Raw genomic sequence first — 15,631 nt, 5'->3', positions numbered from 1 at the left:
TAACCACACACTGTTATTGGCAATGCAAGTACACCAAATAAGGCCATTACAGTGTGCAGTAGATGTAATAATAACCACCAGTCCTATAACTACGACGTCATATGACTATGGACTAGCTTATATGAATGCTGTATGTATGATGTGACACACAACAAGTACATCCACTGGATGCTATAGGATAATGTTACATGGCGTCAGAAGTGGGATTAATGGTAAACTACTATGAGCTAGCTCAATGGAAAGGGCATTAAGTTGAGCTTTATAAGTTCATATGTTGTGCTCATCCAAACACTCTAATAGAACACACACTGTTGGGTACAAATGCACAACATCTTACCATCAAGATTTTCCATCATTGGAGCAACAGTGGAGTCCAAATCAACAACAGTTCGGATATTGGTTAGTGTCACTAAGGATACGGCACCACTCTCTTCGCCGACGACAAGGGTGGCATTAGAAGTCTCCTTCGTCACAGGTACCCACTGATGACTGGTGATGTTAGTGGGGAAGATGTGTTCACATTTCTTGTGGTCTCTTTGTCGCAATATGTACAGTGACTTGCCCAGGGAGACTGCCACACATCCAAAGGTCCTCTAAATACAACAACACAATACTATGTTAATGTTATTCATGTCTGAGGTATATTATTGTATGGACATTAACTAACTGATTGCATGGATGGCTGACAAAAAAAAAAGTTGACCTCAATGTGTCATTTATGAGAGAACAGGCAACAGTTTTGAAGGCTTGTTAACCCTCGGGACGCCAAGTAATTGTCTTGTGAGCTCTGTGCAAATTTGTCTGTTGTCACTTTATCTGCTACGTACTCCATTCATAGGATAAAAACAAGGTGCCATTGGGTTCTCTTGATGAGTTTAACAATGAAACATATGGATTGTTCCGTAAGCACTTTATTCAAAAGTTATGGTGACATTTGCTGTTCATCTTGGCCTTCCTCGCTTCTTGATGAACTCTCGATGTACAAAAACCATAGCAATAAATTGTTTTTAACCACAGTAGTGTATTACATCCACTGATTCAGACGAGGGATACTCAATAAAACCAGGGATGAGATTTCAAAATATTTAAAGATTTCAAGTGAGATTTCAAGATTTCCATAAGATCTTAATTATTGCTAACTTGTCCAGATTTTACCAGTGATCTACAACACTTCAGGCCAGCGGATCCCTCCGATTTAGACCAGAAGCTTCTTGGCTCTTTAAATTAAAGTGCCTCCACGGATCACATGGTCGGTAACTCTATACGGCAAAAATAGAGTGTGCTATAAAAAGCTAGTTAGCCTAACGGGACTAAGGTCCACGTGTTGTCACACAAAGACCAAGTTACTATGCTACTTGCTGCTGCTTGTTTGGTGCAAATTGGAGCCAAAGCTTCTGTAAGTTGTCCATTAGGTACAAATTGCATTTCTATACCTGGTTGGTGAAATTGAAACACTTACCAAACTGTCTGACAGTATTGGTGCCATACTATCACCCAGCCCATCCTGTTGTTTGGGTACTCCTAGTGGGTTAGGAGTTGACTGTTCGGTGAACTTCCATTCTGACAGTTGTCCACAGCAGTCCCTAGAGAGGTGAGTGATTAGGACAGTGTACACACTACACTACCACTACATGTACAGGGTGTATAACAAGTATATCAAGACTGCAAACTGTAAGTTTGAGATAAGGCTTCCTTTTGTAAAATGAGTGCATGGAATAGGACCAATGTCTTTGTCAGGTTTCATGGATATTAAACTTACAGTGTCAGCAGAGTTTCACTTGTCTCAGTGCAACACGCAGAGATGGTCTAAAGATGGAAAAAGGACAGTTATAATTACTAATAAAACTATTTAGACATGGAATTACGATCAGCATACCTCAGCATCTGTAGCATGGTGGGCCATTTCTTCTGCAAACATATCAACAGCTACGTATGAACAGCACAACAACGTCACACATATCTTTTGCTACCCTTAAACACTACTAACCTATATTCAGTTTGCCAGATTTCTTAGACACAAGAGCAAACAATGCTAACAGTTGTTCAGTGGCCCATGCCTGCTCATTTCTATGTAGTTTAGTAGAGTACATGCAACTAGCGAAGGCATCAGCCAACACTGAGAAATGGTTGTGTCCAATGGACGTGAAGTGTTCAAAACTTTTTACTGCAATCTCCACTAGATACCTGGTGACCGAAAATGGCGGGTTACTGAGTATAGATAGTTCTGAAATCTTGCCGGCTATCTCGCCGACTTTGAGAGCTTTAGACTGTTCTAAGACTGACACTCCACCCACAGCTAAGATGAATAAATCACGAGAGCAAGACTCAATTAACTTTTTAGCTGCTTCTTCACTCTTTGAAATGATTTTAGCAATTCCTTTACAGATGAAAGAAATATTTCCTGTGGTGCTTAGCATTGAATTACTGGATGTTGTGCTGGTGTTAGGATTTCCAAATCTTCCAGCAGCTGAAAGCTGTAATAATCTAACATAGTTCTGAATCTCAGAGAGATTTAGACTGGATAATAAGTCGTACGGCTTGTTCTCCAGAGAAGACATAACACTAACAAGTACCCGCCTAGCCACAATTAGTTGTGCACTGATGTTGATCTGACTAAGAACGTACAAGCACTCCTCAGCAGTTTTTAAGGCTACGGCTTCAGCCAGAAGATTCTCTCCATTATCAGTGACTCGATAAGGTTCACCATCTGGAGTTGATGTAATTGTTTCATCTCCCTCAGCATTAAAAGAGCCAAGTTGATTTGGAGAAGACAAGAATCTGATCACATTCAATGTGGGGTTCTTTCTATTCAACTTCAGAGCAGCTAGCAAACTCTCCACTGATTCACGAGTCTTGCTGAGTGTTCCCAACATCATGTCTGGCACTGCAGGGAGACCAAGAACACGTCGAACGGTTAGGACAAGTACAGCATAAAAAACATCACAGCAATACCCTTACATAACATACACACACGTACTAACAGACGTACGTACATACACACATACATAGTCTCTCACAAAACATGGCTACTACTAATATACAGACCTTCATCATAAATGCTTGGTCCTTCCAAGAGATGTGGAGCATGTTTGGTATCACCAAAGTCAGGCCTCCTCCTGGCTTGAGCTTCTTCAGCAGCCACATCACCACCTCTTACCTCCTAGCGATGTAATGGTGAGTATGATATACTGTATGTTACGACACGCCACACAAATGTGCATGCACACGCACACTGTACGTGGCAATGCTTTTAGATCATACTAGATTTATCACAAGTATAACTAAGTAGTAGGGACCATCACAATGAAACAAGCAATTTAATCCCAAGTTTAGTAGCAATAAGCCAACATGGCTAACGTCTGGATTAAGGCCAGAGGTACTGAGTACAGTAAATGATCATTATTTAGCAGTAAGCTATGATGTACACATGAGGGTATGAATTGTTGCAAGATTCCCACATGAAGCCTTGGTCGATTGGAATCAGTAACAAAATGGTCAGCTAACATTTTCTAGATCAGTAGTCTATCAGCCATACATCACTACTGTGTATATGCTACACATACCACATTCATCAACTTGAGGAATTGTTGGTCGGCAGATGGTTCACCATCACCAACCGGAGGTGACGTGGCCTTGTTCTGCTGAGCTTCTCTTTGTTTCTGTTCTTCTTCCTCCAACCTGTACACAAATCAGAACACTGTATAAAATAAATTATACTAGACAATGTACTAGGACCTGCTGTTAGTGTGGGCACTCTAGGACAACTGCATATTGGAGACCTTTAGTTAAGGTCGATTTATGAAGTATTTGTCAGTACATAAACCTGAAAATCTGTACATTTTGATAATCAGGACACTTATTGTAAGATAGCTGGTTCCATTGTATGTGCATGTTTACCACAGTAAACAGCACATCTGACTTTCACTGAAATTGCTATCCCACTAGTGACCTGAGTAAAGGCTAAAGTCTACAAAAACTCAATTCTCCAGCAACATGCAGCAGAGATATACGCCAAAGGAGCCACAACAACAACAACTGGGACCCTGAACTTGCTCTGCATTCAACCTTATATTCATTACATGTTCTATCAGAGTATCTTATCAATAGGAGTCTGCACTGCATTTACATGTATAAAAACCAGGGAATTTTGTCTTACAAATTCAGCTGAAAATTCTGCTGCCCCTAGTAGCAACTGGTGTCAATATTTGCTTGAACAATCCACAAGTTTCAATTGTTATAAATTTTAACCATGTACAAGCCCTTTTATCCCTTGACCTCCCTTCAGTTTGGACCTACATGCCCTGTAGTTCCAAATAAGGAATACAGACTGTCTGTATCTACAGATACAATTTTAAGGATAGTAAAGTAGAACCTGCTAACCTTTTTTCTTCATCAGCTACAGCATTTGGATGATCCAAGATCCAGTTTAGCAGCACATCCAGGTTCTCATCAGGAGGTCTGGAGCTGTCGTAGTTCTCACATCGTTCAACAGCTATCCTAGCCACTGGCCGGTCAAAACCCATCTCTATCAGTGTGTTCACCATTGGAGGGGTGGGTGGTCTGGCTGCTGGTGGAGGTGATGCAGCAGGCTGACGTTGAGGTATTGATGGCCGTCGTTGCCGTCGCTGTGGTGGTGGAAGTGGAGGTGGAGGAGGGACACCTGCAGCAGGTGGAGGGGGTGGAGCTCCACTTCCGGGAGGAGGGGGAGGACCAGCAATAGGAAGTGGGGAACCAGAACGTCGGGTATATCGAGGAATTCCCCTAGGGGGAAGAGGTGGTGGTGGTGGCACTATTCCTGAAGGTGGAGGAGGTGGAGGTCCAGTAGTAGAAGGACCAGAAGGTTGATTAGGCAAACTGCTGGGGAGTACTGGGGGAGGTGATCCAAATGTAGGAAGTGGAGGAGGGGGAGGGGCTGGGGGTGGAGCTGGTACATCAGTACCTGTACCATAAAAAACAACATAAATGACATGTATATCTTGTATAGTATGACAACACTGGTTGCCCTATACTGGACTTGTTTACACATGACCAACATTCTAATTCATTCTTATTTTATGGTGCTGTTTATGGTGCTGTTTATGGTGCTGTTTATGGTACTGTTTATGGTGCTGTTTATGGTGCTGTTTGTGGCAGCTATTCAAACAAAACATTAAAACTGCTCAATTTTGACTTGCATAATGTGCTTATAAAAAATTTGTTTCTAAGACATACCTCCATCATCAGCTGCAGCTAATTCCTCACCATCCAATTCTGTAACAGTAGACATATAACACACACAGACACACACACACACAATACTATACCTTGAACAATCTTGAACAAAGTTCGATGGCTAATACACAAGTGAAGTCGCTCAAGGTCAGGAAACGTAACAGCATCAATCATTGGAGAAGGCTTCACAGCCCAGGCCACCAAATTCTTCACGACTTCCTTCATCACTTCCATCATGGCAATGGGGTCCACAACACCTCCATCAACGAGGACTGTCCTCTCTTTAACAGTTGGAGCAAGGTAGCTCAACAGGCTACCATCTTGTAGCAAAACTTCACAACATTTTATTGCAGAAAACTGAAGCATCATCAATTGCAAGGACTGGTATTCTAACATCTGCGAGAATGTTCGATCAACTGTTTGAAAGTCAAACAATGTTGGTGGTGAGGGGCAGGTCTCATTGCTGTCTTGTAGCTGATTCAACAAGTTGTTGGAAAAGTCCTGCACAAATCCTGCTAGTTTTACTAAACCACTCAGAGTCTGAGGAGATATTTTGTCAATGATGAGACTAGTGTCAAAGTTGAATGGAGGAAGTGGTTGTATCCCTCTGACTTCAGTCTTACCACGAACAGTATGCCTGTTAACAACACAATAAAGTCCTATAAACATTGGACCACGTACAGTGGGCAATTGATTATCCAAATTTAAAGATGACTATTCAATTAGAGTATTTTGTAGATACAAAATCGATGTTCTGTAATAGTCAACCCTGAGCACACATTTATTAACCAATAACTATGTACACAAATAAAGCTTTCAGTACCATGTATGGAGTTTACATTAATCTCTACAAATATAGACTTACGTTTCTTCTGCTTTAGTTTTTGGGTTGAAGTATTTCATTTCAACACCAGTATCACTCATAGAATCAATGAATGCATTTTTTGGTGAAAAGCCGATCTCAGCCACAGCAGACTGTGGCAGTGTACAATGCCTGCCAAGACTGAAGTAAGCGTCAAATCCTCCAACTATGAGTAATGCAGGACACACATCACAGCAGAGCTGTTGTAACTTAACACATGTCATTGACAATGCTTCAGACGATGACTCTAACTCCATGCTAACTCCTTCAGGAATGGCACCAGTAAATAATGTCTCCAGTTGTGTCAATGGCTCATGGATGGCATTAATCCTAGTGGACACCACATTAGCTATAGCTTGTTTCCAGTGGCTTTGTTCTTGTAGTTTCCTTAGCAGATCAATTGTAGCACTGACTAGAGTTGCATTGAAGGTAGCCAGCATGGACTGTTTGGCTGGGTAAATGTTGTTGAGCACGTTTTGAATGAGTTCAGCAGCTGGAACTTTACCCCTCAACTGTTTGTAAGTGATGTCAGAAACTGTCACCTGCAACAGCACACACATCACATTCACACACTTAGATTTTACAAACTAACACACAATACTAAAAGTTGTGCACACAATTATACACACTTAGTTATACACATGTACTGTATGTATACAATGCTTGCACATTACACAGAATATCATCCTTATAACTCTAACTAATGTATACGCACGTTTGCTTTAGTATCCTTTTCCTTGTGTCGTAACACCACAACTGAATATATCTCCCCAGGAATGTCTGTGAAAGTCTTCTCGATCTATGTACACAACACATTGTACTGTAAGTAAGATATGCCAGTATATGTGACACTACAACATTGACAGTAAATGCGCGCACACACGCATATACATATGTACCCACACGCACCCATGCACACACACACACCTTATTCACTACAATGGACAGTTGCTTGCTAGTCCCATCATAAGTCAAGCTGATCACATCATTAACACCCACAAGGGTAGCATCAGTTGGAATATCATCAGCTGAACAACCTTCAGTATAGCAGTCCATCATCCAGCAGTGATCATGTGAGTCAGCCTGACTGAGGTCTAGTGGCATGTGACACACTCCAACTGAAAACGATCCCTTAACTGAACTGTACTGGACCTGTAAAGGGTAGAGTATGAATGGGAACCAGTTGTGAAGTACAGTGTGTGTATGTGTGTGTGTGTGTGTGTGTGTGTGTGTGTGTGTGTGTGTGTGTGTGTGTGTGTGTGTGTGTGTGTGTGTGTGTGTGTGTGTGGTGTGTGTGTGTGTGCGCATTAGTGTAGCATGGTACAAGTTACATAATATTATAATCATTACGTACAGTCCACTGAGATTCTCCTCCAGCAGTAGACAAACAAGCCCCAAAGGCATATCCAAGAACATCCTCTTCATGGACCAAACAATTCTTAGCTGACATAGAGCACCCGACCCAATTGTCTCCTACTACAAAATTGTCCGCAGTTATAGTTTCATAGTCTGGCTGTGACTTGGCCTCCACATAGTACTGTAGACAAGTGTTCTTTGGATCAATGAACATGAAACTGGATAGCATGTTCATCAGCTCCTGGTGGACATAATGTGTGTGGTTAATAAGACCACCTCATTATACTGGCCATGTCAAGTAAGTCCCAAACACAGCTAAGGTGACATCATTAAAAAGGTCTTACCCAAACCCACAAAATGCACACTCAATTCACCACTTTACCTGTGCCTCAACTTCAACTGATAATTTGTCAGATTTGGTAATCAACAGTTCACCTAGCAACTGAATCGACAACAAGATGGTCTTCTTGGCAACCTTACTAAGAGTGTCTGGAACAAGAAAGAGGAACAAACAGTAGCCACACACCATAGTAACTATAATGCAAACATGTTATATATCTCTTTAACTTAACCCACACAATATCTAAACTTCCAACAATATTAAGCTGTTACCAGTAGGGCTGGGACGAATATTGAAATTTACCTTTGAATATTTGCTAATGAAATGTTCAAACATTCGAAGCTTCGGTGTTAGCTTTCAAGTTACAGGTTTTCTTGTATTTATGCACATCCTTCTTAAGTTTTATCTTTCTAAACCTATTTAATAAGTTTGTACACATTTGGAAAGTGCATAGCAGCAGTACTGAATGACGCGATCAATCAATTGCAAATGGGCATGTCTGCTATACTGAATTCATGCATAGGTAAACACCAAGTAATGGCTAAAAGTAACCTTTCCATGCATCATCTATCACTTTATAAGGTGTTTCAAGGCTGCAACTATGGTAGCAAGCTGAACTGCGATGGTTTAAAAGTGGGCGTGGCACACAAAGATCGATCGCAGAGACGAACATTGATCACGCAAGCGGAATAAGCAGCTGCAATAAAGATAATGACGTTTATTTGTATTCTTTCATAGGCTATGAGCGTTTTACAAAGCTTCGAAGGATACGTTTATAATTCGAACTTTACTTAACCTTTGAACCCACGAAGCATTCGAAGCTTCGTCCCAGCCCTAGTTACCAGGCTCATGCACAATTAAAACAAATCCTTAACCAAGAATAAACTATGTATACAGAACATAACACATACCTTGGCAACTACTAGTAGCTATGCTCTTGAAGTGCATAAACCATTTCTTGATGTCAGCAAACTCCATTAGTCCAGGGAAATTTGAGAACAGCATTTTGAGGAAGAGCATAAAATTGAATAACTTCAACAGTCGCTTATCTCTGGCAGTGGCAGACTCTCTTTCTAGTTGACTGGAATGTGAGAAGATGTTGAATTGATGGTATAGAGCAGTTAGCAGTGACTGAATTACTTCAGGTGTTGACTTCAGCACATCAAGTCTCTCCCTGTAATATTAACAAATCATGATAGACAGCATTGTAGCCATATATGGGGATAAAATATATAGTTGTAGTACTTATTAAAAAGCTCTTGTAAAGGACCTTAAGTATAAGCACAAACACAAAAGATACGTATTTTATGTCGGATGAGCTTGTGAATTAGACAGAAAATTTTTTAATACATTATACATGTGCAGGGGTTAATCTGGGGGGGCACAGGCTCCCCCTGGGTTAGCTATTCCTCCCCCCCCCCCAGGTTTACATCTAAAGCCTTGAGAAATTGAAAGGTTTAATTGATTCCAAAGTTGTTTAATCAAATGGTCAATATTCAATAGCATCACAGTACAACCAAAATTGAGTATATTTACACCTAAATTTTCAAAATTTTCCTGGGGGAGCATGCCCCCCCAGCTTAATATTCTGGGTTGAGCCCTGGTGTGTTATTCCTTCATATGGGATGAACACATGTTCATTCTAGGCTGATAGGTGCAACAGTGTTGGCTGTTTTAGCAAAAAGTGTCAAAGTTGTAAAGTTACTAGCCTGCTATTCAAGAGTTACAAACACTTCTGAAGGATGGACAACTCACAGAAACTGGACTTACTTCTCAAATCCATGGACTCAGCCTATGAGCAGATCCAGCAAGATATTAATGCCAAGTTCGAATGCTTGAGATGGAGGTAGCAGACAGCCAGGAAGAGACAACCCACTTCATCGTCTGGAAGATACAAAAGAAGGAACCCAAACCAATCTTTCGCCGAAAAGGGAATGAGCATCAGTTCACCTTCAACCAGTCAGTAAACAATGCCACCAAGTCAGCCACATCTATGTTGGACAATCTGAAGCCAGAACAACCTGGGCAGCACCTGTTCAAGAGAGCAGCTTCAAGAAGGTTTGGATGCCATAGTGGTACAGCAGAAGCTTATCCGCCTTGCGGATAGCTCAGAATGCAGCTGGGATGCAGTGGAAGAGTACCCAAAGGAAGAGATCACCATTGATGAGAAGGATGCTAAGAAATGGTTAGACACAGAGAGCGGACAATGGAGCAAGAGACGGCGACTAAAGAGGACAGTTAGTGAGAGGGAGTCATTGCCTCAGCCTGTGAGTCATAGTTTTGCTGGCCTCTTCAGTAGTAGGCACTGTCTTATATGCTACCACATCCAGCATTTGGCCCACCACCGCACCCCCAACCTCCCATACTCATGAACTAGCTGGACCACCAGGACCCCTTACAAGGATACCACTCCCATGTTTCCACTGCCTGACACCTGAGGGCACAGTGTCCAGCCAGGGCTAGGGGGAGGTAGACTGGATCATTTGGTGGATATTAGTAATAATCATGCTGTGTACACCTAATGGTGTGAGCGTTGTGCTACAGAGGTTTGTGGAATGTTTGCAACTGTAAAGTGCCAACCGAAAAATGTGATCCATCAACTTTGACATGTGCCCAAATTACATCACCACAACCCTGATAGGTCACATTTCAGGTGACTTCCTGTATTGCAAAGGTTTCACAATTCTTTGTAACTGCAAGTCAAGTTTTTTTTTGTTTTTTTTTTTGGTCTGTGCATACTACAAGCATGTGGGTCAATAAGCCACAGCAAGAATTTGCTAACCAGCCATGGTATATTTTGTATAGGTACATGCAATAGGGTTATGTGTAGACTATGTATGTGGTATACAATAGGTTTTATCTATAACATGTATTTGCTATGTCAATGCACCAGGCCCAAGTGCTGGGTAGGTAAAATTTAATGCACCAGCCCAGGTGCTGGTATGCTGCATTAAAAAATTTTTTTTCTAAATGTTGCACAAGACAGTTATAAGATTTCTGAGTTGAATGATAAGCACAATAATGTCAATTGGGACTCCATGTTGGAATATTGAATCACATGTTTATGCTATTACCACACATATCCAGATGGTAGGGAACTGGCTCATGCCGAAGGACCTTGAGGACCCTACGCTTGCTTCTCAGCTACCAAACACGATGCTCAAGAGCAGAGCAGACTCATCTGCCAAGAAGTACCTAGAGCTTTTCAATGTTTGTGCTACTAGGCTTCAGTCCATAGCCTGCAAGTATTTCCAGCTAGGAAACAACACATTGCCTTGTATCTGCAGAGTATTGCTAACCGCCCCTGAATCCAAGTCTACTGCAGAAGAAGCTGTCAATGCAATTAACTGGGTCCACACGCTAGCAGGGATAGAATCCTCAGCAAACTCAGCATTCATACAAGCTCTGCTGCAGAACAGTGTTGCAAGCCTGTGCAGTTGAAGAAACTTGTGGCTGTAGATATGCTGACTGACATGGTTGAGGACATAAACTCCCGTCCGACTCTTGCAAATATCACTACCCTTAGCCTGCTAGCTTTTGCAGGTTTTCTCAGGTTTGACGAAGCCATTCATATTAAGGCAAGTGATGTCACGCTTGCTGAAGGAATGGCTAAACTTTGGATCCCACGCAGCAAGACAGCTCTGGCAAGGCAGTGATGTTTTAATTGCTAGGACAAGGATGCTGACCTACAATGTTAGAGCACCACATGGCTAAAGTGGGCTTGGACACCACAAGTGAGCTTTACCTGTTTACAGCGAGTACCAGAACCAGTGGTGGTGGTGTACTACCAGTTTATACGCAACACAAATGACAGTTGGCTAGTGACCTAATTTAGAGCAGGTCTCAATAAACAGAGGTTTTGAGGTTGCTTGATACTGATTTCTTCATGCATGTGTAGTGAACAGCCAATGAAATTTGGCATGTGCAGTGAACAGCCAATGAAATTTGAATGCATGTTTGAGTTCCACGAAGAGTATGGCTATATCAGTTACACATACATTTTTTGATACTACCAATGGTAACAAAGCAACCTCAAATCTCTGTATCTCAGAAACACACCACATGCGCTGGTATTTATGGTAATGAAGAGCCATTAATTCCTGAAATTGACCCAAGACTTGTAAGAATCTTTAATCATTTATCTCACAAGATGTAGTCTTTCTTGTAACTTTCAAGATTATCGGACACGGTCAACCAAAATTCCAGGATAATCTTGCAAAAATCATGCTAGCTGCGTACAAGTATGCAAGAATCATGCAAGCACAGCAAAGGGGGTGCATATTTTAGAATGACTAGGTTAAATGGCTTTGGTTGATAACTTGCTAAATTTAACAATGTACCCCATGTATATGCCGATGGATATTTACTGCCTATTACAAGCTCTTAGATAGACAGACAGACCACACACACACACACACAAAACTAGTACATACGGTTGCCACAAAGCAACCCCACAACCATACTCTAAAGAGTATAGCAGTCCACTTACCCGGTTCTCACAGCGATAAGTTGCAGTAGCTGAGAGCAGCTGAGGACCACTCGCTCGTTAAGTATATATTTCTTCTTTTTCTCCACATCACTAGCTGCCACCAGTTGTGCTTGTTGGCTAGACACAAGGTCACCTAGCAACTGCAACATTCCAGAGTTGATGAACAGCTGAAGGTCAGTTGGCTCATGATTGAATGATAATTGAGACAACCCCAACAGAAGGTACTTGTTGTTTATAGCTCCTGGGGGGGGAAAGAACATGTCTGTTATGAAACAGTCAAGGTAAACAGTAGACATTAATGGACGCTATAGGACAGGCCATGAATTTTGACTTATCGAGTTTGGTGAAAATGTATGTTCCTATCAAAGAGGCCTTTCTACTGTGTCCTTAATTTGGACAGTTTGTTTTACTGTATAAACACATTATACATTGGAGATACACGCATGCCCAGAGGAGGTTGGACACGCACATGTGAGTGCATACATTTTGTATTGAAAGTTTAACCAAGTGCTCACCAAAGTTTTCACAAACACCATTCGAGAGTGCACTTCAAGTTTAGCCTATTCAGCCGGTCTACCCCATTCAACCCCACTACTCCAGGCACATAAATCGCTCTTGAAATCTAAGGGGATCACATGTGTAAGCGTTTGAAGGTGGAATTGATGTGTAATACTGTAGGGACGCCTTATATACATGTATTTTAGCACAATAATTGTCAAAGAAAGCAATGTGCATACTAACATAGCCTCCCAGGGTAAAAAAGAAAAGCGGACGCCGCTAGCTTGGCCTCACAGAGAATCAAACAGAGAATTAGAAACTCGCACACTTGCCTTGCAATAAGAATTTGTCATTCACCTTAAAAAGTGCAAGGTAACGTATAGTATGGACATTGCTAAATGTTTCTCCTCCTCACAACTCCTCGTCGCATATTAGAAATATGTAATTAACAGTAATAAATTTCAGAAGCGCTATCGTGTCCAACCTCCTCTGACACATGCCCTACACACAAACAATTCCTTACCAAATTTAGAGCCATCCTTCAACCAGTACTTGATGACATGCTGGAACACATCTTCAAATGTCACCTTGATCTCTCGCTGTACCTGACTGGATGCAGCCTTGACATATTCCTGTTGAAAAGACATAATCTTTACACATATACAACAAAAGTGGAAAATCAGGTACTTGAGCAATAATTTATTTAGTCAAACAATACAATGATAGTACTGTTTGTGAATGTGCTGGCTTAACCTCAGTGATGTACAGAGTCACTAGAAAATTATTTTGTGTATGATATTGGTGACACTTTTATGCACCAGTTCATGCTTTTAAGGACTGTTCAGTTATCTCAACACTAAATTGGTCCTGAGGGGGGTTGAGGTTCCAAGCATCAAATACGTACCAAACCAGAGGGTAAGTGAACATGTCAAGCATTCAATAACTCACCAAGTAGTGAGGACAGAAGGTGATATGGAAGGAGAGCGTAGTGAACTTGAAACAATCATCAAGCAGGGCACAGTCTAATGGCAACTCCAACTGAATTCTCTTTAGCAGTAGCTGCACACTGGCCAGTCGATGCTATAATACAAGTTACATGTTAAAATACAAGTTACATGTTAAAGTACAAGTCACATGTTAAAATACAAGTCACATGTTAAAGTACAAGCACATACAGTGTATACTACAATGCAAGCCACATACATACCACAAAAAGTCACACATCCCACAATACAAAACATTTGTTAAAATACAATGTCTTATAATACAAGTACACAGAATAATTTGGAATTTTCAACTAGAGTAGGGACCATAGTACATCGATAAAAAACACTGAAACAAGCTGGAGTAGTGCACGATACTAAATCACAGTAAAACAATAAGAAGTGTTATAACCCTACTGTGAATTTCCACTATGGTATCTTGAGCGCAGTAGGGATAACGCTTCTTATTGTTTTACTGTGATTTAATATCGTGCACTACTCCAGCTTGTTTCAGTACTTTTTATGATGTGCTATGGTCCCTACTTTAGTTGAAAATTGCAAATTTTTCTGTGTACTTGCTTGTTAACTTTTTAAATAAATAATTCAGTATTATGACTGGTGAACCCACGCATACCGCATCTGAAATGGCACCGCCCCCCCCCCCCCCCCCAATTATTGTCTGAAAAGTAGAAGTATCCATTACGCTTCGTTGCCAGCTTTGTTCAACCCGTTAAGCAGTATTTCGAATCAAGAACTGTTCGAAAAGCACCTCTGCAATCCACGCATACCGAAAGAAATGGTGCCACGCCCCGGTTATATCAATTATCATCTGAAAAAGTGAAGTATCCATTACACTTTGTTGTTGGCTATGTTCAACCCGTTACACAGCAGTACGAATCGAGAACTGTTTGAAAAGCACCTCTGCTATCAAAATAGCCACTACGACAAATACAGACGATTTCCGTTACGAAGGGAAGCCATCACGTGCTATCGCCAAATCGACACTGTTTACTGTCAGCAAAGATGAATGGTACACAAAGGAGGACACTGGTAAGTCCATGAAGAGTGCATTGTATGTACTGCGGTACGCCAAAAGGCACCTGTTGGGCCGAAGCAACGTCGAACAGTGAAAAAATCAAGCCCGTAGCCTTAGCCGTTATTGAGTTATGCTTGTCTGAAGGCATCAGTCAATTACTTAGTCAGTCAGTCACTAGAAAATTCCGTTAAATAATGCTTTTTAAAAATTCCATAGCAACTTGTTGAAAGCATTTCGGGTCGATCTGAAAGTTTGTTTGGACTTACTTTTACCTAACCAATACTGCCTCATCGTCATCGGGAGAAATTGAGGCTGTTTTTTGGGTAAGATTATTTTGTGGGCCACGCCTACTCCTTTGTGGTCCCTACTATCGTACTGTATGATATGCTACAACACAAGCTGCACACCACAATACAAGTCACATTATAATTAGGTGGCTTACCTGTGCCCGACCCTTATTAGATCGCAATGCATTGAGCAATGACACTAGTGATTTCAGTGGCTTATTACCAGTTGATGTGATGGACACAAACTTGACGATGGAGTTACACATCTTGTGATAGATAGTCTGGGGTGAAGTAGTTGTTGAAGTATTGTCGACGTGAACAGCTATCCTCTCCTTTTGAAATTTCAGTCGACGCAGCGAATCCTTCACAACATTCAAGCTCAGTTCTACAGACAATCAGTGATAATATTAAACACACAACCCCTTTAATTTCTCTTCACTGACATGCTATGAGATTTACTACATACAATATACTCTGCAGTGATACCTGTCTATTTTGAGGTCAAAACTTTGTGACTTTATTACGGTCATTTTGTACAGAAATAACACATTAGGGTATTGTTGCAATAT

General features: G+C 41.2%; 1 protein-coding gene across 1 annotated transcript in view; it reads right to left on the bottom strand.

The window, feature by feature from the left end:
* The window catches only part of LOC136262599 (probable E3 ubiquitin-protein ligase HERC1), a 39,481-nt gene that overhangs the window by 16,515 nt on the left and 7,335 nt on the right, over nt 1–15,631 (bottom strand). The window contains exons 7-26 of the mRNA XM_066056982.1: nt 15,218–15,447; nt 13,705–13,836; nt 13,280–13,388; nt 12,259–12,499; nt 8,681–8,943; nt 7,812–7,918; nt 7,428–7,670; nt 7,001–7,225; nt 6,789–6,872; nt 6,077–6,615; nt 5,304–5,848; nt 5,212–5,250; nt 4,381–4,939; nt 3,564–3,678; nt 3,046–3,160; nt 1,988–2,884; nt 1,877–1,926; nt 1,760–1,806; nt 1,460–1,583; nt 338–593 (exon numbers count right to left, since the gene is read on the bottom strand). Of these exons, the coding sequence (XP_065913054.1) occupies nt 338–593; nt 1,460–1,583; nt 1,760–1,806; nt 1,877–1,926; nt 1,988–2,884; nt 3,046–3,160; nt 3,564–3,678; nt 4,381–4,939; nt 5,212–5,250; nt 5,304–5,848; nt 6,077–6,615; nt 6,789–6,872; nt 7,001–7,225; nt 7,428–7,670; nt 7,812–7,918; nt 8,681–8,943; nt 12,259–12,499; nt 13,280–13,388; nt 13,705–13,836; nt 15,218–15,447 (4,920 nt within the window). The remainder of the gene's footprint in view (nt 1–337; nt 594–1,459; nt 1,584–1,759; nt 1,807–1,876; nt 1,927–1,987; nt 2,885–3,045; nt 3,161–3,563; nt 3,679–4,380; nt 4,940–5,211; nt 5,251–5,303; nt 5,849–6,076; nt 6,616–6,788; nt 6,873–7,000; nt 7,226–7,427; nt 7,671–7,811; nt 7,919–8,680; nt 8,944–12,258; nt 12,500–13,279; nt 13,389–13,704; nt 13,837–15,217; nt 15,448–15,631) is intronic.

This window comes from Dysidea avara, chromosome 7, assembly GCF_963678975.1.
Source record: "Dysidea avara chromosome 7, odDysAvar1.4, whole genome shotgun sequence".
Lineage (NCBI taxonomy): Eukaryota > Metazoa > Porifera > Demospongiae > Dictyoceratida > Dysideidae > Dysidea > Dysidea avara.
The sequence above is the reverse complement of the archived record's forward strand: the minus strand, read 5'-3'. Positions and strand labels throughout refer to the sequence as shown.